At 50.2% G+C, this 22,031-nt stretch overlaps 2 protein-coding genes across 4 annotated transcripts in view; one reads left to right on the forward strand and one right to left on the reverse strand.

The window, feature by feature from the left end:
• Positions 1–17,915, forward strand: part of myo1b (myosin IB) — a 55,825-nt gene extending 37,910 nt beyond the window's left edge. Inside the window, exons 14-32 of one of the 3 annotated variants that reach the window (XM_084478611.1) lie at positions 617–721; positions 2,515–2,577; positions 2,955–3,155; positions 3,691–3,917; positions 4,330–4,530; positions 5,299–5,392; positions 7,027–7,176; positions 7,347–7,415; positions 7,522–7,608; positions 8,182–8,299; positions 9,513–9,598; positions 11,354–11,440; positions 12,249–12,323; positions 12,485–12,619; positions 13,278–13,384; positions 14,073–14,205; positions 14,704–14,856; positions 15,095–15,225; positions 15,583–17,915. In XM_084478611.1, coding sequence (XP_084334737.1) covers positions 617–721; positions 2,515–2,577; positions 2,955–3,155; positions 3,691–3,917; positions 4,330–4,530; positions 5,299–5,392; positions 7,027–7,176; positions 7,347–7,415; positions 7,522–7,608; positions 8,182–8,299; positions 9,513–9,598; positions 11,354–11,440; positions 12,249–12,323; positions 12,485–12,619; positions 13,278–13,384; positions 14,073–14,205; positions 14,704–14,856; positions 15,095–15,225; positions 15,583–15,715 — 2,355 coding nt within the window. In that variant the 3' untranslated portion in view covers positions 15,716–17,915. The remainder of the gene's footprint in view (positions 1–616; positions 722–2,514; positions 2,578–2,954; positions 3,156–3,690; positions 3,918–4,329; positions 4,531–5,298; positions 5,393–7,026; positions 7,177–7,346; positions 7,416–7,521; positions 7,609–8,181; positions 8,300–9,512; positions 9,599–11,353; positions 11,441–12,248; positions 12,324–12,484; positions 12,620–13,277; positions 13,385–14,072; positions 14,206–14,703; positions 14,857–15,094; positions 15,226–15,582) is intronic. The other 2 variants (XM_084478609.1, XM_084478610.1) reach the window with 2 other exon arrangements.
• Positions 17,916–20,773: 2,858 nt separating this feature from the next.
• On the reverse strand, positions 20,774–22,031 carry hspb9l (heat shock protein, alpha-crystallin-related, b9-like). Its single transcript, XM_084478824.1, has one exon. The coding sequence runs from the start codon at positions 21,840–21,842 to the stop codon at positions 21,183–21,185; it is 660 nt and encodes a 219-aa protein (XP_084334950.1). The 5' UTR covers positions 21,843–22,031; the 3' UTR covers positions 20,774–21,182.

Below are 22,031 nucleotides of genomic sequence, written 5' to 3' on the forward strand. Positions count from 1 at the left end.
GACTTTTGTGGTTTGACTGATCATCAACTAACCCGGTGCACGTCGACACCCTTGAAACCAAGGGTCGCGATTGGTTGTAATTGGTCATAAGGAAATGGATTCACAAATCACAATTTGCAGTATACAGTTACCTGCGATGTTATGCTGGTGCTACTGGTTTTAATTTGATACAGGTTGACTTTTCCTCCACACAGCTACTTTGTATTGGGCCATTTTAGGGTTACTAGTGACAGTCTGTGGTTGACAATGTGGCAGGCTCAAACCACAGTAAGGGCCACAGTAAGAACAGACCATGAAGAAGGTAACAAATTCAGTGTTTTTTTTTTCCACAAACCTACTAAAAAAAGGTAGGAATTTGGAAAAACAGAGAGGGAGAAAAGAAGCACGGCTCAGCTCTAGAAGCATCCTGCAAACATTATGTTTAACCTTAAACCAGAGGGAAAAACTTAAGTGTGTGTGTGTGTGTGTGTGTGTGTGTGTGTGTGTGTGTGTGTGTGTGTGTGTGTGTGTGTGTGTGTGTGTGTGTGTGTGTGTGTGTGTGTGTGTGTGTGTGTGTGTGTGTGTGTGTGTGTTGATACTAACTGGTGTTCTCCCCGGGGGCTCCGCCCTCTCCCAGGACAACAGCTTTGAGCAGTTCATCATCAACTACTGCAACGAGAAGCTGCAGCAGATCTTCATCGAGCTGACCCTGCGCGAGGAGCAGGAGGAGTACATCCGCGAGGTAGGAGCCCTCCCACACGCACATACACACACACATACATACACACGCACGCACATACATACACACGCACATCCATACACATGCACATACATACACACGCACATACATACACATGCACATGTCCACGGCAGCGTTCTCCCTGACGCCTCATTCGCACTACATGCGTCCGTCGACGGATCTCGTTGACTTTGCATGGGGCACTCTCGAAATGCATTGTGGGCCCGTCCATCAAGTCGGCTCCGTTATGCGAATATACGCAAATACACTGTCCAAAGAAATCGCCTTTGTAATACAACCCGGGAAGACGCATGGATACGTCAAAAAAGTCCCCATCCGTCGACGGAGCGAGGTAGTGTGACTGTGAGGTGAGTAGAGTATAGACGGCCCTCACCTCTCACAATGCCGATGGTTGCCTCACCCCGACACTCCGAGCTGCCTCTCCCCATCACTGGTCAAGGCTCAGCCACTGGAGTCCTTTGGCTGTCTGACTGCCCACCTCCCCCCCTGAGGGGTCCCATTTATTTTCCCTGAGATACCTTCTGCTTCCTGTACCACATGTCTATGTATGTAGCCCCCCACTACCGCCACACCTGCATCCAACATTTCTCCCCCCCCCCAAATAAACCGCTCTGGGCCGGCCTTGCTTGCTTGCTCTCCCTCCCTCCCTCCCTCTCTTCTAAAGCTCTCTCTATCACTCCCTCCTCCCTGGGTCTCTGCGTGTGGACGAGGGGACGGATGTGATCCCTCACTCCGGCAAAAGTAACCCCCCCCCGCACCCCCCATCCACCCCCCCCTCACCCACACCCATCCACCCCCCACCACCACCCCCACCCCCCTCCCGTCCCCAAGAGGCTTCAGGGCTCTGTTTGCTTTCAAAGCTCCAAGTATGTGAGTGCTGTTCCCTTGACCCCCCCCACCCCCCCTCCTCTTCCTCCTTCCTCCTCCTAGTCCCCACCGCACCGTCAGCCCCCCCACCACCACCACCACCACCACCACCATGATATTCCACTCCCTGGCCTCCATCCAGTGTGACTGCATGGGAAAATTCCATGGCTGGGGACAAAGGGCAGCTTTAAAAAAGAGAAAAGGGCGACCAATCAGAAGTCTGAAGCTCAAGGCACTTATCAAACACTGTACTTTAGGTCACGCCTCCATCAAATGTGCCCCCCCCCAAAGTCTTTCGCTTTCTTCTTTTTTGTATGGATAACATCAAATAATATCACTGTTCCGTCCCACACTATATATATATATATATATGATGTATATCGATATATCAAGAGTCATACCATTATATCCTGTTTGGGAACAACAAAAGCCAAACCACAGGCCAATAGACATCTGCAATCATTTTACAAATTGTCTAATTCATTAGTCCATATCAACGCTGAAACTAAATATCTGTTGTTGGCTAAGTTGAAGCGGCCCATTGTAATGAAATGATGGTGCAGGCTGTCTCTGTGGTGTTTAGTAACTCCTCAGTCCCTGTGCCCAGCAACACATTACCTCCGCTGTAATGTTCCCTTTCGTTCCTTTTTTAAAGAGAAGCTTTAACGGATCAAAATATCTTAAGTGTGCTGATACGGGCTTCTTTCCCTTCCTTCTTATCTTAATTTATATGAGATAGCTGAGAAACGAGCCAGCCACTTAGGATCAATGTCCGTTAATCTCCTTAGTTGTGTAAGTGGGTGTTTAGGTTGGTGAGAAGTGCTAAGTGGCTTTATTAGGAGCTCAAGTGGAAGTGAAACCGACAATGACCTGGCGCTGACCCATGGGATTTGTCTTTCTGAAAACAGGACATCGAGTGGACCAACATCGAGTATTTCAACAACGCCGTCATCTGCGACCTCATTGAAAACGTGAGTCAACCCGTGCAAGTATTTCAGAGTTTCTTGGTGTGAGTTAACGTTGCCGTTTCATAGGGTCAGCCCCTTCTTTGAATGGGACACACTACTGGTGTAAAGGTACGAAGGGTGTGTGACACGGCGACGGGCGGCACATTCGAACACGACCACAACTTTATTTTTTATCTTCCGTATCTTTTTTAATAATATATTTTTGGCACCTTTTAACCTTAAGACGTCTTTCTTGATCGTCTTTTGTCTAACTTTCCTAAGCACTTTTGAATGGCCTCTATGAAGCCTGCGACAGAACTTAAATGTGGCCTTGCCTGGAACAGAGTGGATGTTTCTGACCGCGGCGGGGGGGGGTTTTGTCGTTTCCGACCGGCGAGCAGAACCAGAACGGCATCCTGGCCATGCTGGACGAGGAGTGCCTGCGCCCCGGCACGGTCACGGACATCACCTTCCTGGACAAGCTGAACACGGTGTGCGCCGAACACCAGCACTTTGAGAGCCGCCTCAGCAAGAACTCCAAGTTCCTGACGGACCACAGCCTGCCCCACAGCTGCTTCCGCATTCAGCACTACGCCGGCAAGGTACGGGAGACCCCAAGGCCCGGGGAGCACACCGCAAGACACACTGTGGTGCATGCTGCTCTGCTCAGCAGAGCAGAGCATGGTTTAAGCAGTTGCGCATTGACGCGTGATGTCCCTGTTCGGTTAAATGTCCCATCACTGTAGCCTCCATGCCAACGTTTATTTTCACATAATCACAAACCACAGGAAAAAAATGAGGAATCAAAGACAGAATCGTGCCACGGTAGTCTTTCTTACGTGACTGAAATGTAGATCTTCCCTCAGGGCTGAATCGCACTCATGAAACCCTAGCAGAGACAACGTTTTCATCCTCGGAACATTCCAATTTGATTAAATTACAACCTCGTTCTAATCCATGATAATGTCCCGCCGTATACGAGATATGTTTCCGTCTGCTCGCTTGAGCTCGTGTGGGTTTTGCCGTCACGAGAGCAGTAAGAGAGGACGCTCTTTGCACAGCGATTTGATTTTGAAAAACCGCTAAAACCAAAAGCGCTGTGTGACGGAGGCCACGTTATCGCCCGTCCGCTCCCAGGTTCTGTACCGCGTGGAGGGCTTCATGGACAAGAACAACGACCTGCTGTACCGCGACCTGTCCCAGGCCATGTACAAGGCCAACCACAGCCTCATCAAGCAGCTCTTCCCCGAGGGCAACCCCGCCAAGGTCAACCTGAAGAGGCCCCCCACCGCCGGCTTCCAGTTCAAGGCCTCGGTGGGCACCCTGATGAAGAACCTGCAGACCAAGAACCCCAACTACATCAGGTCAGAGAGCCCCCCCCCCCCGTCTCTCTCTGTGATGTAGTATAAGACTGAGCTGAATGGTCTACGTTGCCTCAAGATTCATTGACCAGTTTCCCCAACATAATCTTTTTTCTTTCTTCTCTATACAACTATTGACTTTAGAGACTGATGGGTATATGATATTTAAATATTTTTATTTAAATATATATATATATAGTATTTATTCACAAATCACAACACGTAATATCACAGTAACAACACAGACTCATTTATATGGGTGATGGATAACAAAAAAACCTCAGTACTGTTGTTTTTTGCGTTTTCTGTGTACTGTGAACTCATTTTAATTAGTTTAACTCGTTTTCCGTTTTCATTTCCCCCCCCCCCCCCGATCCCCCCCCCCTTACCGCGGTTGCTCTTCTCGGGGCCCCAGGTGCGTGAAGCCCAACGACAAGAAGGCGGCCCACATCTTCACAGACTCCCTGGTGCGCCACCAGGTGGCCTACCTGGGCCTGATGGAGAACGTGCGCGTGAGGCGCGCCGGCTACGCCTACCGCCAGGCCTACGAGCCCTGCCTGGAGCGCTACAAGATGCTCTGCAAGCAGACCTGGCCCCACTGGAAGGGCCCCACCAGGTAGGAGCCCTCTGCCGCTGGAGCTCGGGTTTCTTGAGTGCTCTGACTTTGAGTTGGCTTTGAGGCCAGTTGTGCTTTTTGAAACCGTGTCTTCTTGAGCCGTCTTCAGCACGATCTGATTGGGCCTTATTGAGAAATGTTTTGTTTTTTTTGCCCATTAGTGGTTCATTAATCTGAATGAAGGTGTCCAAAAATGATCTGAATAGTAAATATTCCTGGAATATTCCTCTATGACTGACGTACTGAATAATTGAAATAATTGTAATTTTGTGCCGGTGTCTACTGTACACGGTGGCAACCAACATAACTAGCAGATTTACCGTTTTAATGCGTTTTTTTTCCACATCCAACATTGTCCACTGCTTACCCTTCTCTCTGCCTCTGTCGGACTTGCATGCCTGCTTTGTATTCACTGGAGCCACCTCCTCTCCTCTGTGTGTGCTGGGGTCCTCTCTGATTGCCAGTTTTGATACCAAACATTTGGTGTCTTGTTGTTAAACTCTAGTAAACAAACCCTTGGCCTCCGGTGCACCCAGCTCCAGAGGGGTCATGGAGTCCTCCTCTCCCACGCATTGTGCAAGATATATCCTTCATCTACCTCCCCCCCCACTCCTCCTCTGGTGAGGGGGGAGGGGGGGGTGTTTTCATGTGCCTCACTGCTTTTCTGTTGTAGCAAAGCTGCTTCCCACTGCTGGTTTTCTGTTGTTTTTAACTGCTGTGTAAAGCAGGACAGCTCTGACCCTTTGTGACCTCTGCGGTGTTCCGTAGGGAGGGCGTCGAGGTGCTCATGGCAGATCTCCAAGTCTCCACGGAGGAATTTGCCTACGGCCGCTCAAAGATCTTCATCAGGAACCCCAGAACGGTAAAAAGCGACGGCAAAGGCCCGTGAACCCCAGCCGAGCACTCTTTCAATTCCCCGTGCCCGGCTGGATAAGGTCGGGCTGTCTTCAAGTGGCCGAAATTACCCGCCTCTGGAGCTCTCTGTTCTCAAATTAGGAGGGTCCAAACAGCCCCCACCAGCCCCCACCACCACCACCACCACCACCATCACCACCACCACCACCACAGCAATTAGCAACACAACCAACATTCTGGGAACACATGGTATCACTTACATATCCAGCATGGGAAACAAACGTTTTTTTTTTTTTTCTCAATGTTTTTAATGCTCAATGCTAGCCTTTTAGGTTTCTAAAACCTGCATCAGAGAAAGTGACTTTCCCCTCTGCGGGCTCACGGAACCATCCGGAGCATTGAACGCGCTCTTGCGCTTGGCGGGATTTCGATTCCCCGATTGTCATCTCCCTTTGCGTGACTCCATCTCGGCCCTGCATGTCCCGACCGGTGGCAGTTTCACAACAGGTCCTGCCTCCATTACGTCTGTCTGGTGGGGCCAGGCTTACACAATCCGATTGCCCCCTCTCTCCCTGTGCAGCAGTTGGCTCTGGGAGGTAGAGGACGGTTTGTCTCCCGAGCCTCTGGTTTGGAGTCGATATCGCTTCTCACAGCCTTATTAATATTGTTTTTTATTTAAAAAGTCTGGTTGGCTATTGTTGTAATAACCGTAGTCTCCGATTTCAGACTTTAGATGACCTAAAGTATGACGGCAGATGAGCTAAAATCTGGGTAAACAGGGAATTTCCCTTTCTTTCGCTTCGTATTAGTTTTGGCCAATCAGGTGGCTGGCAGCGGGGATCTTTGAGCGTGTAATTGGCCCAACACAAACTCAGCCAGCAGACGGTAACTGTAGATGTCTGCAAAGGTTTCAAATGCAGCACTGTGTCGAACTGCCACCGCAGAAATCCTCTTTTCAAATCCTGAAAGTTTCATCGACTCGCACAAATGAGCGTTCTGCGGTAGAATATCTCCTTATAAAACACGAAACAAGGCTTGATTTCACCCCATGCCGTTTTTTGGTTTCCGGCTCGGGCTCTGTGCCGTCTGCCCCCAGCAGCTCTGCGGGGACACATAAGGATTGCTGGACCCGAGGTTATACTAAGTGTCACCCAAAGCGCATCCCTTTTTGTCAAATGCAGACTATTGATCCAGTCCCCCCCCCCGCCCACTATTGTATGTTGTACGTCCTGGCACTTAATGTACACAACTTAATGTACGTTATATTTATTCATAGTACTTAATTATGTAGCATCTGCAGTAGCTTGCTATCACTGCTGTATACGGGGAATGGGGTTGGCCTGGCGATTGTTAGTACTTGCACTTGGTTCTATGTCTTTACTGTACCGACGGCGATATATTGTTTCATACTTCTTCTTATGACAAATGTACTTATTCGACTAAGTCGCTTTGGATAAAAGCGTCTGCTAAATGCCCTGAATGTAAACGTGGACGACAAAGCACTGTTTAGATACGTGTCGATAACGCCAGGACACATTGACCACCGCACCAACGGGGGGCGGCTCCGCACAGGGACCTGGCTGATGGGAGGAGCCCTTGACGGAGCTCTCTGTGTGTCCCCCCCCCGTGTGTCTGCTGCAGCTCTTCTTCCTGGAGGAGAAGCGCCGCGGCTGCCTGGAGGCCCTGGCCGCCCTCATCCAGAAGATCTACCGCGGCTGGAAGTGCCGCACGCACTTCCTGCTGCTCAAGCACAGCCAGGTGGTGGTGGCGGCGTGGTACCGGCGTTACGCGGTAGGGGATCTCACACACACACAGACACAGACACACACACACACAGACAGACACAGACACACGCACACACCAAGCACCTTGGCTAGCGTGTCTATCCAAATGGATTCAAGGTGGTCTCTGACTTCTTTCTCTGTTCTTTTTTTTCTTCTTTTTTTTTTTGCACCCTACAGCAACAGAAGAAGTACACGCAGATCAAGAGCGCCACCATCATGGTGCAGTCGTACTCCAGGGGGTGGAAGGTAGGCATGTCAATCACACACGCTGGGGGGGGGGGAAATCTGAAACAAACTAGCCTGAACCGTTACCGGGACTTAACCGTGCGCGCGTTGTTGTTCCTCGAACCAGGCGCGTAAGATCCTGCGGGAGCTGAAGCACCAGAAGAGGTGCAAGGAGGCGGCCACCACCATCGCCGCCTACTGGCACGGCACCCAGGTACTGACTCAGCAGCCCGCCCGCCCTCCCGCCCTCCCTCCCTCCCTCCCTCCCTCCCTCTCTCTGTCAGGTCGGGAGGAACCACAACACCACGGACGGACACTCCCTCCCGCTGCTGCCTTTTTTTATTAACGTCCTGTTTTAATGCAAGCTCATCTAATCGTGGCCCAATCCCCACAGCGCTGCGGCGCTGTGGATTCAGCTGAGCGACGCATCCCCCTGTGCGAGCGTTTGCTCACTTTGCTGAAAAAACCCACCCCCCCCCCCCCCAGAATGGATCTCTGTTGAGTGGCACCGCTCAAGCGTTCTCCGAGCAGGCCTTTTCTGAGCCTGATCACTGCTCTGTCCTCTTGATTCTGCTTCTGTTGGCTGATCGCACCGTTCTTTTTTTTTTTTTTTTTCAAATCAAATGTTTCTGCTTCTTCCTCTTCTTCCCCCCCCCCCCCGCCCTCCATCACTCTTTATTTCCACTCCCCTCCTCCTCCTCCTCCTCCTCCTCCTTCCCTCCCTCTCTCTCTCTCTGATCATCTCCCTCCCCAACCCAACGAAAACCCCAACACCGCGGTGGTGAAGGCTCGGGTGGAGCTGAGACGGCTGAAGTATGTAGCGGCGAGTACGCGGGCCGTGACGCTCATTTGGGCGTACTGGCAGGGCACCAAGGTATTTCAGCGCTCGGGTCGAGTAGTTAACAGTAGTAGCTACACTGGACACCCACCAACCACCCTCACCCCAACCCCCGACCGTCCTCCTAACCGACAACTCCTCCCCGCCCCTTCCCTTTTAAAACCGCCGTGACCTCGATGATATGGCCCCTAATGCCCGTCACTTGTGAGTCAACGTCCGCCCCCCCCCCCCCACCCCCCCGCTCTTCCCACAGTTGGTCTAGTCCTTGTTACATTTTCCCAAGTTAATCTACTAACTGATCTCGACGGAATTTATTGTTGGTTTTTCTTCCGTTTTAATTTCGCTCCGAGGTTCCCAGTTACCGCGGTGCTGATGTCTCGTGGGCCCCACCTCCAGACAGGCGTTTCACAGGCCTGTGACTGGGGCCGCGTGTGGCTATAGTAACGTGCCGTCGATTTCATCTCTGCAGTCTCCATTGGGCTCATGTCCAGAGCCTGTTTATTAATGTGGACGTTTCATCTCTATCGGGCGGAGATGGCCCCATCACGGCACATATGGTGGCACTTCGTAAACCTTCCAGCCACATATAATCTGTTTAATCTTCTCAAGTTTAAACCCCACTCCCCCATTGCCATTGACTAATGTCTCCTCCAGTGTCTCTTGGTTGCCATATTCTACAGTGCGGTTGTATTAACGATACCCGGGCGCTGGCTTCCTTATCGACGGGTAATCTTAAGGAATTAGGATAAAGAGCAGAATCTCTCAGTGGTCTGATGACCCATAAGCCCATTTGTTCTGCCCCCGCACGCCTAAAGCCCTGAAGCATTGGACTCCAGCCGCGCCGGTGAATCAGAGAGCGGTCGTAATGAGCCGTGAACTTCACTCCACCCCCTCGCTGCAAACTAAACACGCCATCTTCCCAACGGCCTGATAGTAGTCTGAACCCGGGCAGCCGTCGCGATGCCGTGATGACGCTGCTCCACATGCAAAACCTGGGCAGCCTGAATGGCAATGCAATAGTCTGGGTGTATATCCACCTACACCTTTTTATTTATCGTCTTCTATCTCTGCCCGATAACAGCCACCATTAACGATCCAGTGAGACCCCTAAACGACACAACCGCACCCCCCCCCAGTCACATCAGTACCACTGGCCATCGACTCACTACTACTAACTTACCGAAATGTAACTCCTCCCCATCCTCCTGCTCCATCACCATCACCCCTCCCCCCCTCCCCCCCATCCCCCTACCCCCCCCTCCCACCACCACCACCACCAGGCCGACGAGAGCTGCGTCGGCTGAAGGAGGAGGCCAGGAATAAGCACGCCGTGTCGGTCATTTGGGCCGGCTGGCAGGGCACCAAGGTACTTCACCTAGGCTGTGACCCCCAACCCTCCCTCCCTCCCTCCCTCCCTCCCTCCCTCCCTCCCTCCCACCCACCCCGTCTGCGTTCTTTTTTTTTTCCCCGCCTTTTTAAAATTGTTCTGTCTGTTTGCCACGCCGGAACCAACAACCGCCCCTCCCCTCCCCCCCCCCCCCATCCCGCCCGTCAACCGCAGGTCGCCCGTCAACCGACCAATCCCATCGTCGCACGTCTTTTCTGCTTCAATCCACTCTGACCGTTTTCATCCGTAATGCACGGGGCCTCCGTGTGTCACTCCGCGCACCGTCCACACGCACGCACGCACACACACACACACACACACACACACACACACACACACACACACACACACACACACACACACACACACACACACACAACCCCACATGATGCCACTGCGCTCATCGCATGATTATGGTGGCGACCCTCGCAAAGCGCTTATGCTTAACCCCACCAGACCCAGCCCCTCCCCCCCCCCCCCACCACCACCACCACCACCACCACCACCACCACCACCTCCTCCAAACCAGTCCGCCCAGTCCCTTCCAGACACTGTTAGTTCTGATGGGCTAATGGAAGGGAGGGATGGAGGTCTGCAGCACAGGAAAGACCTTAAGCCTCTTTGCCATGCAGCCGGTGGATTACAGGCCCTGTGGGGCCGTGTGTCTGAGGCAGGCGGCCGGCCGGGGGGGGGGGGGGGGGGGGGGGGGGGCTGAAGACGCGCTCGCCGCGTACGTGCGGCCCGCCAGAGTCAGACACACACGCACGGACATAAACCACGGACGCTGGTGTTGTGTGTGTGTGTGTGTAGGGGGGGGGGGGGGGGGGGGCAGGGCGGGGGAAGTCAACGTTTGGTGTGTTCTTCACTCAGTCGCTGACCTGTGCATGCTCTCTCCCTCTCCCTCTATCTCTCACCCTCTCTCTATCTCTCTCTCTCTCCCTCTCTCTATCTCTCACCCTCTCTCTCTCTCCCTCTCTCACCCTCTCTCTATCTCTCTCTCTCCCTCTCTATCTCTCACCCTCTCTCTATCTCTCTCTCTCCCTCTCTCTCTCTCTCACCCTCTCTCTATCTCTCCCTCTCCCTCTCTCTATCTCTCACCCTCTATCTCTCCCTCTCTCCATCTCTCACCCTCTCTCTATCTCTCACCCTCTATCTCTCCCTCTCTCCATCTCTCACCCTCTATCTCTCCCTCTCTCTATCTCTCACACATCTCTGCACGACGTCTTGGCGAGACTGCATGCTGAATTGTTGCCCGCTGAATTGAAGTGTCGAGGGTGTCCGTTTTGATATCCTTTCTTAGCGTGTGGACGTTTGGATCCCCGCTGCTTGACACCCATTTAACACCTGCCCTGTTTTCCCCGTGTCCCCCACCGTCCCCGGAAAAGGTCGTCCACGTCTCACGCTCCCATGTGTTACACTCGTCGACATCACTTGACGGAGTGCTACTAACCCCTTTACATTTTGCCACAGCGCTTTTTCCTGTTGCCAGTCAGATCGCACCGAGGCTGTCATGTGGCGTGCGCATCTCCGTGTGTGTGTGCGTCTCCGTGTGTGTGTGCGAGTGTGCAGTGTTTTGACGTGTGAACTGATCAAACAAGACAGCGCCTCAGCCTCCTCCTCCTCCTCCTCCCTCCCTCCCCACCCAGAGTGCTGCTTCATGTATCTCGTCCTCTCTCTCGCCCCCTCTCTCCCTCTCTCTCTCTCTCTCTGTGTCTCTCGACCGTCCTCCCACAGGCGCGTAGGGAGCTGAAGAGGCTGAAGAAGGAGGCGAGGCGTAGGCACGCCGTGGCGGTCATCTGGGCCTACTGGCTGGGACTCAAGGTACCCAGCGGCCCCCCCAGGCAGGGCCAGTCTGGGGGTTTGCCACCAGACCATAACCCTTCCACACCCTTCCCACCCACTATCCCCACTAACCCACAGTGTTTCCATTCTCTCTGCATGTGTCATAACTTTGCATTTCAATAGCCGGCATAGTAAGTCAGTAAGTTGCTGCTTAATATATCGGTCATATTCCCAGGTTTGACAAGCTAGACGTGTCACATGCACGCACCCATGGACTCAACTCCCACACGCACGCATGCACGCACACAGACGCACACACCACCCCTTCTCCTCAGGTCAGGCTGGTGAGTGAGTGACGGGTGCTCGGGATGAGACAAACGGAGGAACAGAAGTCAGCGTTTTGAGTGTGACTAGCCGATGCTTGTAGCCTGGCACAAATGATGGTGTTGCTACTGCAATTCTGGTCTGTCTGTCGGGTCTCATTCTATTGGAATGCAACCTGTCTCCTCTGCATGTTAATTGTGAATTAACATTTTATTATGCTAAATGTTGTTGCTCATGTTTTTCTTTTTCTTTTTGTGCTGACACAGTGCTGTTGGCTTAGCTTATGGTCACTCATTCCGACTAACCCTGTCACCTTTGTGTTCACTGTTTTAGCACTCGCTCCCCGACTGTAGACATGTGTACTCTGTGTCTAACCAAACGTCTTGTCTGTCGTTGGGAGTGTGTATGTGTGGATATATTTTGCTGTCACACACCACTGTCAACCCGTCACTCTGTGGGTCCGTGCCGTGTTTCTTTTCCTCTGAGGTATTTGACGGCTGTGTGTTTTGTATCTTGGCTCCAGGTCCGCCGGGAATACAGGAAGTTCTTCCGGGCCAACGCGGGCCGAAAGATTTACAGCTTCATCATCCAGAGAATCGTACGTAGTAGGCTTTCATAAAACAGTGTTTCATGACCAATAACTAATAACTACAAAGCCAGAACCAGGCGTATTCCACTTTGACGTCCCAATACGTAGACCTGATCCAGTCAGAAGCCTGTGCTCACGACGGCCCGCCTTCCCTTTCCTCGTGTGTCCAGATGCAGAAGTACTTCCTGGGCCTGAAGCGCGACATGCCCTCCATGTCGCCCATCGGCGGGAGCTGGCCCACCCGGCCCTACCGCTTCCTGGACACGGCCCACACGGAGCTGCGCGGCATCTTCCACCACTGGAGGGTGGGTGGAACGCCCGCAGACACGCGCCGTGCCGCGCCGCCTGTCTTTTGGGCCGGGCGTCACGTAGGCTCACGAAGCAAGCCCGTCCACACAGAGCATCTTGGACACGGGGTCGGTTAACTCTGTCTTGATTGACACGCGAGCCCCGACCAATCGCAGCCCTTTACGCTGGCAATAGTACATCGAGAGGAATAGCCACGCGGCGGAAGAAACGGGATGTAAAAATGTGATTTGATACAATTCCCCAGCTGTCTACCAAAAAGAGATATATATATATATATATATATATATATATATATATATATATATATATATATATATATATATATATATATATATATATATATATATATATATATATATATATATATCTATTGCGGGCTGAATAAACACATGGATGAAAATATATGAATAAACCCGATTCACCAGAGTCATATCGGACCTGGCTCTACATTTCTGTGAGTGACAATGCTGCCAGTCAAGGAGAATCATGTCTTGAGGGTTCGCGATGCTGCACAGCTTGCTCTATGCATCAGATCAGGGCAAGTCCCATGGTGAAATATAGATATGTATATGAATAGAAGCAGCTGAGGCGACATGTAGAACAACTAGTCTAAATGGTTACTGTGTGTGTATGTGTGTGTGTGTGTGTGTGTAGTGCAAGAAGTACAGGAGCCGGTTCACGGACGAGAGGAAGGCGGTGTTCGAGGAGAAGCTGCAGGCCAGCGAGATCTTCAAGGATAAGAAGGCTCTGTACCCTAGCAGGTACAGCCCCCCTGCCCAGCCCCCCTCAGCCACACCCGCTAACCCCTAGATCGTTACCGACAAAGGATGAGAGAGGAACGCTCCGGAAACTCAACAGGATCACCTGTCACAAAATCACCCATTATCTAGTTACTGTTACTATCTTGTTGTTGTTTTTTTATCAGAAGAAACACTTCTTAATAATTATAACAAGGCTGTTTTTATTCTGAAATACAAGGTGCTGTAGTCAGATTTAAGAGCTATCATTTGAGCGTAGCTTATTAGAAATGTCCTAGCCATCTGTCAGCTATTAGTTAAGGAAATGCACTGTGAGAATATCTGTTCTGGTTGTCCGAGCATAACTCTGTTTAATTAAGACCGACCCTGGCTCATTTCGGACCAGGGCTTCTCACTGATTGGTTTGGGAAATCCACCTTCAGTCAATCACAGATGAATGAATCACAGCGTGAATACATCTCCGAGCAATGGCGGCGAAACCTAGGGTGGGAGTAGAGCTGGAGGGAACCTTTTTTTGCGGTTGCTTATTTAAAAAAATACTGGACATTTTCTGCTATGGCTCTCTTTATAACCCTCAACGGTATCTCAGAGCATGTGAAGTCCCTGGCACTCTCACCACAGAACCTCCGTGGTTCCCAGAGTGTACTGGTGCCCACTGAGTGCTCAACGGTGTTCTGCGTCTTCCCCTCAGCGTGGGGCAGCCTTTCAGAGGGGACTACCTGGAGATCGGCAAGAACCCCAAGTACCAGAAGCTGAGCAGCGCCATGGACGAGAAGGTCCTGCTGGCCGACGTGGTCAACAAGATCAACCGGGCCAACGGCAAGGTAGACCCAGCACCACTGGCACACACACCAGCGCGGGTTCCCTCCGGAACACGGTTGGAGAAAGAGGACGAGATGCCTCACCTGAAACCATTTCGGACGGTTTTTAACCTTTTTGTGAAGTTTATTTAAAAAGTCTGTGGCTGACTCATCGTCACAGGTGCTCTTGTTTTTCGAGCAGAATTAACACTGGATTAGTTTCATGAATTATAGATTGTGTGAGTGTGATTAGCCATTACAAGCCGTCGGATAGATCAGTCCACCAGCCTGCCCAGTGGACTGCAGCAAACGTTGCTCATCTATCCGTCACACGTCTAGGTGGACACGCCCACTCGGGATGTCAGAAGAGGCCGATTTTCAACGGCTAATCACACTCACACACCTGGTTGTATAATATGTCACCTATAACTGAAATCCCAGAGTCGTGGAGAAAAGCTTTTTGTTGGCTTTAATGCAGAATGAAATCACGTTTTGTTTTTTTTCGTCGTCGCGGTTGCTCAGGGCGCCGCTCGCATCTTCCTGCTGACCAAGAACAACTTTGTGCTGGCGGACCAGAAGACGGGCCAGGTGAAGGCCAGCGTAGCGCTGCCCGACCTCGCCAGCATCTCCGTCAGCACGCAGAACGATGGCTTCTTCGCCCTCAAACTCAAAGAGGTGGGCGGGACCCCCCGGTGTGACCAGAGAGATTCTTATTGGCTGGTTCCGCAGCAGCTCATCACACATTATCCTGTGGAGAGTATAATTATCCCTCCACCAGATTCATATACTACGTCATCCGTTTCCGACCTGCCGAGAAATGCGTCGTGGCAAATGTCAACAAAGACGTCGTTGGCAACTGATCTACAAACAAAGGGATGCCAGGCTGTTTAAGTATTTTTATTTTTCCGTTCAGGGTTCCGCCGGGGCTGCCAAAGGAGACTTCCTGCTGAGCAGCGAGCACCTGATAGAGATCATCACCAAGCTGCATCGCACGGGCGCCACGGCCGTAGACCACGATCGCCTGGACATCGACATCTCTGATGAGTAAGGCCTCCTGCCCACACGCGCGCACCTGCACGTTCAACACACATGCGTGCCTAACACACACACGCGCAACCATACAAACCCACTATATACATGCACGCCCAAATTCATTATGAACTGCCCAAAAAAGGGTATGTCAATTGCACATATTTGTATACTTGGACCAAATTCCAATTGAGGAATTTGGTACGAAATTGAGTGTCCAGGGACATGTCTTCTTGTGGTTCCACGTCGTTCTAATTGTGTCTTCACTTGTACTATTTAGGGACAGAAAGAAGTGGCCGTCCTTGTCGTTCAGTGATTGGCTCAGGCCACGCCGGGCGTTAACCAATTGGCCCGCTGTGTTCCCCCCGGCAGGTTCCTTGTGCAGTTCAAGCAGGACAAGGTGTGCGTCAAATTTGTGCAGGGTGCGCCGAAGAACGGCAACGGCGCGTCCTGCAAGCGCAAGAACAACCGCCTGCTGGAGGTGTCCGTGCCCTCGACGGCGTAACCACGCCACAACACCTCGCGCTCCCCCCCTCCCCCCCCCCCACCCCCGAACCCCCCATCTAGCCCCCACCCCCCCCCAGCGCCCAGCCTCCCCTTAAGGATGGCTAACCAAATCAACCGACCAAGCCCTCTCCCCCAGACCCCCACCCCTCCCCCATCCTCAACTCCCGACTCCCAAATGACTGTGCAATTATTCATCTGATTGTGATTATTATTTTGTTTTCGTTTTTTTAATTTGTTTCTTTCATGGCCGTCGTCGTTATTTTCGGCACCTGATCATATTCATCACGACACCGCTTTTCTGGTTCTTAGAGCCCTCTTCTGCTGGGTAGCCTGCCACGAAAAGGTGTCAAGGGGAAGTATTGTAGATGGTCATTTTTGATTATTATATGTGTATCTTGTACCATTCTTTAGATATCTCTGGGGTTGTTGTGTGACGATTCAAGCGACACGCTACAGCCCTGACTGGCTTTGGCTTATCTGTGATCTGACCGAGTCAACCATACGAAGGAATGAGAGAGATTTACAAAGAGCTTTTCAAATTGGGATTTAAGATTGGTTTTCTGATAGACTTATTGTTTGCACTTATATTCTTTATGGTTTGACTGGGAAAAAGAAAAGAGAAATTAAGAAGATTTGGATGGGGTATTTGATTGTTTTCCCGGATAATTTCTACTGTCCATTCCCCTTAAATGCCAATTATTGTCAAATTTGATTTGCCAAGCAAAAAAAAAAGAAGACTTTTGTATTCCTTAACTCCTATGTGCCATTCAATGGATGTGTTTTTATCTGGTGTACATTTCTTTGTACATTCAAGGAACCTAGTGCTGACCTAGAGCCCAATATAGGCATTGAGTTACTGTTTATGTTAACAATGATGCCAAAAAGTTAGATTAGATGAAACGGGCATAATTATATGCTGCACGTTTAATACATTGGTTTTCTTTTTGATTTGCTTTACAGCACATTGACCAATGCCAGGCTTCTTAGCGTTAAGTGCAGTTGCAAAAATAAAAAAACTGCATTTACATTTTCATCCAATGCTCTCATCTAATCAAGTAGAGCAGCATAGACCAGTACAACACACCTCCGTCAACATCTGTCTCATCCCAAATCCAAATCAATGTATAAAGTGACAAGACTCTTGCAGGTGACATCACATTTCCCCAGATCCCAAAACATTTTTGGGTTTTACCACCAAAAAGTCTCTCAAGGGAAATAAAAATGACATTCTGAAGTACTGCGCTTACACAGTGACACAGCATGGAAAACAAGCCAAAACTTTGAGGAAAAAGCCAAAAAAACACCTGAAATTGTCAGTAGAATTGAATCGTGCTGTGTACATAGTTCTGTCCCTGGCTGTACCACAACCTGTACATATATAGCTCTTTTAGCTGCAGCCATGGCATGGGAGGACACTCTACACTAGAGCATCCTAGTTTCTTCTTGCTGTGCTGTTGGAGTTGCTATTGTTGTTGCCATTGCAATTGGGGGTTGTTTTTTTTCCATTGTAGTGCATGACCCACTCTTGGCTAATGGGCCTTATAAATGCAATGTGTTTCTCGGCAAACGGAGGAACAAAAGTCAGGATTTTGAGTGTGACTAGCCGATGCTTATAGCCTGGTACAAACGTGGTGTTGCTACCTATTTAGTTTCGTACCGATGAACAGCGAGTAAGTGTGCGTTTATAGTTTTGAAGTATATTTAATATGATGATCTTCACGCGGTCGTTTTCAGCGGAGGGTAATGTATGGACCACTTTCTGGTGTATTTTTTCCTATACGGTGCCTGCTGTGGGGCGGGGAAAGCACTACCCATCAGTGTCTATCGGGGTACCCTCTCTTAAACGATGATGGTTTAAGTATATAAATATATATATGTTTTTACGTGGTTTTTGTAATGCCTCAGAAAACACAAGCGGGGAAGGAGGGGAGTGGGGATTCTGTTGGTCTTCCTTCTGGGGACAGGATGGGTGGTGGTGGACGCGGTCTCCATTGTGTCTTCACTGAGGTCGTTTCTGCTCTGGCTCTCTGGTGTGTTTACTGTATATGATGGAAGGATGGATAGAAATGATGTATTCATTCATGTTGTGTGCCTAATTACCTGCGCTGAGATGAACATGGACATGTTTCAATGGAACTCAATGTATTAAATTTACTATTAATCTTTTTTTAAATTAAATAAGCAATGATAAGTAATAACTGACTAAGAGTGTTTTTATTACGCCCGCACAATGCGTCTTTAATTTGTTTATTGATGTCATGTGATTCTGGTGCTGTTGGCTCACTGGTACTAGCGGTTAGCTGGTAGTGGGAGAGCTATTGGAGAGCATGGCTACCACCAGTGCAGATGAACACTTGGGCCTTGTTGTAGGCCTAGAACACGACAGCTGTCCAGATGTTTTCCATCACATCTGGGGAGCCGTCCCGGGTTAAATTCCGCGGCATAGGGGTGGCTGCCGGCGGCCAGTCCCGGGGGAGCAGTACTCTCTACAGATGGAGCACGGCGCTGTAAAAATAGCGCTTTTTGGTCTGTCCCGTACTCAGTTCCCACCACTCCGCCGGATGGGAATCGAGGGAGGAGATTCAGCCATTGGAGTCTACCAAAGGCTTTCGGGCCAATCGCATCGTTTCTATCCGAATTAGGGGAATCATGCTATGAATTATGTTAATCTATCCTAAAGTACTTTACGATAGGCCTACATAACGCGGGGGTTGAAGGGGTTGATTTGCGTTGGGTAACTATTTGGTTTAGAGGAGATTGCATGGGGGTCAGAATTATGACGCGTTTTATAAGCATGTTCGGCCCCCCTCGTGATAGTGGGCAGTCTTTGGCGCCACCTAGTGATCTTAAGATATAACGTCATATTTATATATATCCCGCTGACAGGCTCATCCCACTAGGTGAGGCCAGCGGATTACATATAGAGGCCCTCCCCCCCACGATGCAGACCTAAGCCTGTCGTGGTGATCAGCGAAAACAAGGGGAACCATTACAATGGACCAGCACAGTGTCATGCCTTTCAGATCAAATTTGTGTCAAATTAATTTTACTGTATTTGAGCCAAAGCAGCCTAAACTTTGCTCATCTCTTTCCACCTGATTGAATGGGATACAATGTTGACAGGAATGACTCTACTTGACAGGTTACTTCTCTGCTTTGATAAAAGCAGGCCCTGCTTTTAGTGGATGATCTGTCTGGTCTGCAACCCATGGTGACCTCAGTGGGTTGCCACACAGCCTGCACTTTGAACTCTTGCTACTATCCTTCTAAAATAGTTGACATTGAACATTGAGTAACAAAGTTGAGCAAGTAGGTCGAGTTTGAGTCCAAACACTTTAGCTTGCCAATTGTGGCAAACGCGTTTTCCATCACTGCCGAAGCATGTCGAGATGTTAGATGGAGTACGGCCTTCGAGATCCACACTGTCGTGCACTTCTGCTAGACGGGCCTCTTATTTATTAAATGGGCCATTAATTGGATTTATGACAGCGGTTAGACCCGAGTCGTTTCCAACAAGCTGCCAAATCCTCCACGGCTCAATGTATAATCGCTATCGGGTGCGGCGGACCGTGACGTTGACGTATATATCTCCCGAGGAGGTGCGCGCCGCCGCACCGAGAGCCCCTCGGTACTGAAGGTGAACCGGAAGGTGAAGGAGGACGGAAAGCAGGCCGACTGCCAGCAGCCGAGCCTCAACACCCCCTCTGCAAGCACGATGCCAACAGTGCTCATCTTACATCAGTGCTCACTCACTGATCTTTTAAACTTAAAAATACACTGGAGCTGCTGACTTTTAAACACATATTATAGGGCCTAACTTCGACCTAGTAAGACTGTAGTCTCTCACAGGGACCCTCAACCTTTTTTTTTGTTTCCATCAACGACCCCTCAAGGTTGATTTTGGCACTACATCGCCCCCTGTAGGACTACTGTCATGGACACATGTCTACTTCATGTTACACAACATGTGTGTTTTTGGGTCTACAGTACACGTGTTCAGCCCCTGGCTCCCGGCCGACCGTTGCTTGCTGTTGTTGGATCAATAAGTCTGGACGATGAGGTCACAGTGGGTTGCCATGGATACGCTCCAGCCTGCTGGCGGATGCTCTGGGCGAGTCCGGCAGAGAGACAGGTGGGGAAACAATCCTCCCCAGGCCAAACACATCAGCCGATCTCAGGCAGAAGAAGATGAAGGTTTTACGACTAGGTTTTAATCTGTCCCGTGTTGCCCTCCTTGGATCCATGGCGCCGGAGCCATGCCAGGTGTTCAGTAAATTAAATTGAATAACTGGATTTTCTCAGTGATAAAATTGGATTTTCCCGTGGTTCCTCTGCTGTGCTGTATTGCTTTGCAGCAACGAAATCCAGCTGCATTGGATATAACGTAAAGTCGGTTGCTTGCTTTGACTCGGACAATCAGGGGATAGGCCAATATTATAGGCTATAATCCCTAAACAATCTATACATGTTAGCCTGAGGCAAGGTCAAAACTTAGTTTGTCTATGCATGTAGCCTACAATACTTGCATTATGAAAGAACCACTGGTCCACACCTGTGGTTTGGACCACTGTTTGATCCACTTCAAACAGTGAAGCATGCATTTTGAGGCGCAGTCTGTTAGAGGTGTATGAAACTGTTTCAGGTTTGATGTAATGGCTGAAGTTATCCTGGTCAACACTAGATGGTGGCCATGCGCATGAATATAGCCCTTATGCTTCTACCTCTCAGAACCTTACTTGAACATAAACTCAAAATGAGATAATACCATAATGATAGCAAGGGTGTTGAGTTAGAGTTAGGATAGCATGGATGTGCAAGTGTTTTCTGCTGGAAATGATGGAGGTCTCCTACATTGTTCCTTCCTTGCTTTGTTTTGCTGTTTTGGGCGCATTGCAATGAGACGCTTAGCCTCTGAATGTGTCATGGCCTTTGATGTTGATATGTAAGTTACTTATTATATCCACTGCAGTACCACCAGTTGAAGTGAAACCATGTTTAAAAAACAAGCCCAAACCATAACTATAGACTAACACAAATAAAACAAAGTGCAAGGTCATTAACAAAAAAAGGTTTATTATCCAAAATAAATGTGGAAGGAAATGTTTTCTCACTTGTTCATATCGTTCAGTTTATACTTTAATTCAGTTTTTCATTCAGTTTGTAAATATATAATATTATAGTAAAGGATAGTATTTGTGGACCCAAAAGGTATTTCCCACCTAACTCTGCCATTGCCATGCTTGATTTTAGAGTTACAGTTAGAGGAAATAGGTCTGAACATCTTTTGGCCTCGACAGAAGGAAAAACAGACCGTTAAAGAGTTAGATGGACGCGGTTTCAATGTCTATTTATTACCAAACCATACCAAGGGGTTTATGGAGTGGAATCATTTCCAGAGCCAGCTAGGTTATGATGACAACAGACTAAAACATCGACAAAGACAAAAAGGGGTTCAGGGTCCGTTTTCAGTCCGCCTTGGCTGAGGTCTCTGTGGAGGCTGGGCTGGGGCTGGCGGCTCCCTCGTCGCTCTGTGAGGAGGTGATGGCCGGGGTGAACTGGATGGGCACTACTCTTTCCTTCCCGTCACAAATACTCTCGCGGGGGGCATGGATCTGCAGCTGTCCCGCCGCCAGGGAGCAGGTGATGTTGTCGGGGTCCACCCCCTCTGGCACATCAAACTCCTGCCTGAACTCCTGGCACCGGTAGGAGAAGGAGCCCTTGCCGTCGTCCTGCTTCCGCTCAGTCTTGCCGCTGACCCGCAGCTTGCGGCCCACCTGCTTGACGGACAGCTCCTCCGGGGAGAAGTCCTTGGTGTCCAGGCTTAGGGCAAAGTTACCGCTGTCCTTCCCAACCTGGAAGGCGATGGGCTTGTAGACGGACGAGGATGAAGAGGAGCCCAAGGAGGAGTGGGACTGTTCGATCTCCTCGAAGATCTTCTGGTGGAGGCGATCCATAAACTCAATGTTGTGCCTCATCTCCTGCATGTGGCGGATCATGTCCTGCTCCATCTGGTAGAAGATGGGCCTGGTCTCGGGCCACAGGCTGCGGATGGGCCAGTGCAGGTCCATGATGGGCATGAGGCCCATGTTGACCTGGGAGGGCTGGAACACGCTGGGGCAGAGCATCCTGTAACGAGTTTCAGGGTTCAAAAAAACGAAAAAAGCAGACGTGTTGTTGGAAAATCCTTTTCAGACGTAAGGCTCCCGTGTTCACTTCTAGTTGGGTTTGTTGCTGTGTGTCCCTTCCTCTGAGACCACCGTTATATACGCTCCCGGAAGGTTCCAGAGAGCAGCATACCGCAGGCTCGGTGTGTG

The sequence above is a fragment of the Micromesistius poutassou genome (genome assembly GCF_964030765.1).
Source record: "Micromesistius poutassou genome assembly, chromosome: 14".
Classification (NCBI taxonomy): domain Eukaryota; kingdom Metazoa; phylum Chordata; class Actinopteri; order Gadiformes; family Gadidae; genus Micromesistius; species Micromesistius poutassou.

What these genes read in the sequence shown, in the direction of transcription:
- hspb9l (XM_084478824.1), bottom strand. Translation starts at nt 21,842, where the DNA reads ATGCTCTGCCCCAGCGTGTTCCAGCCCTCCCAGGTCAACATGGGCCTC.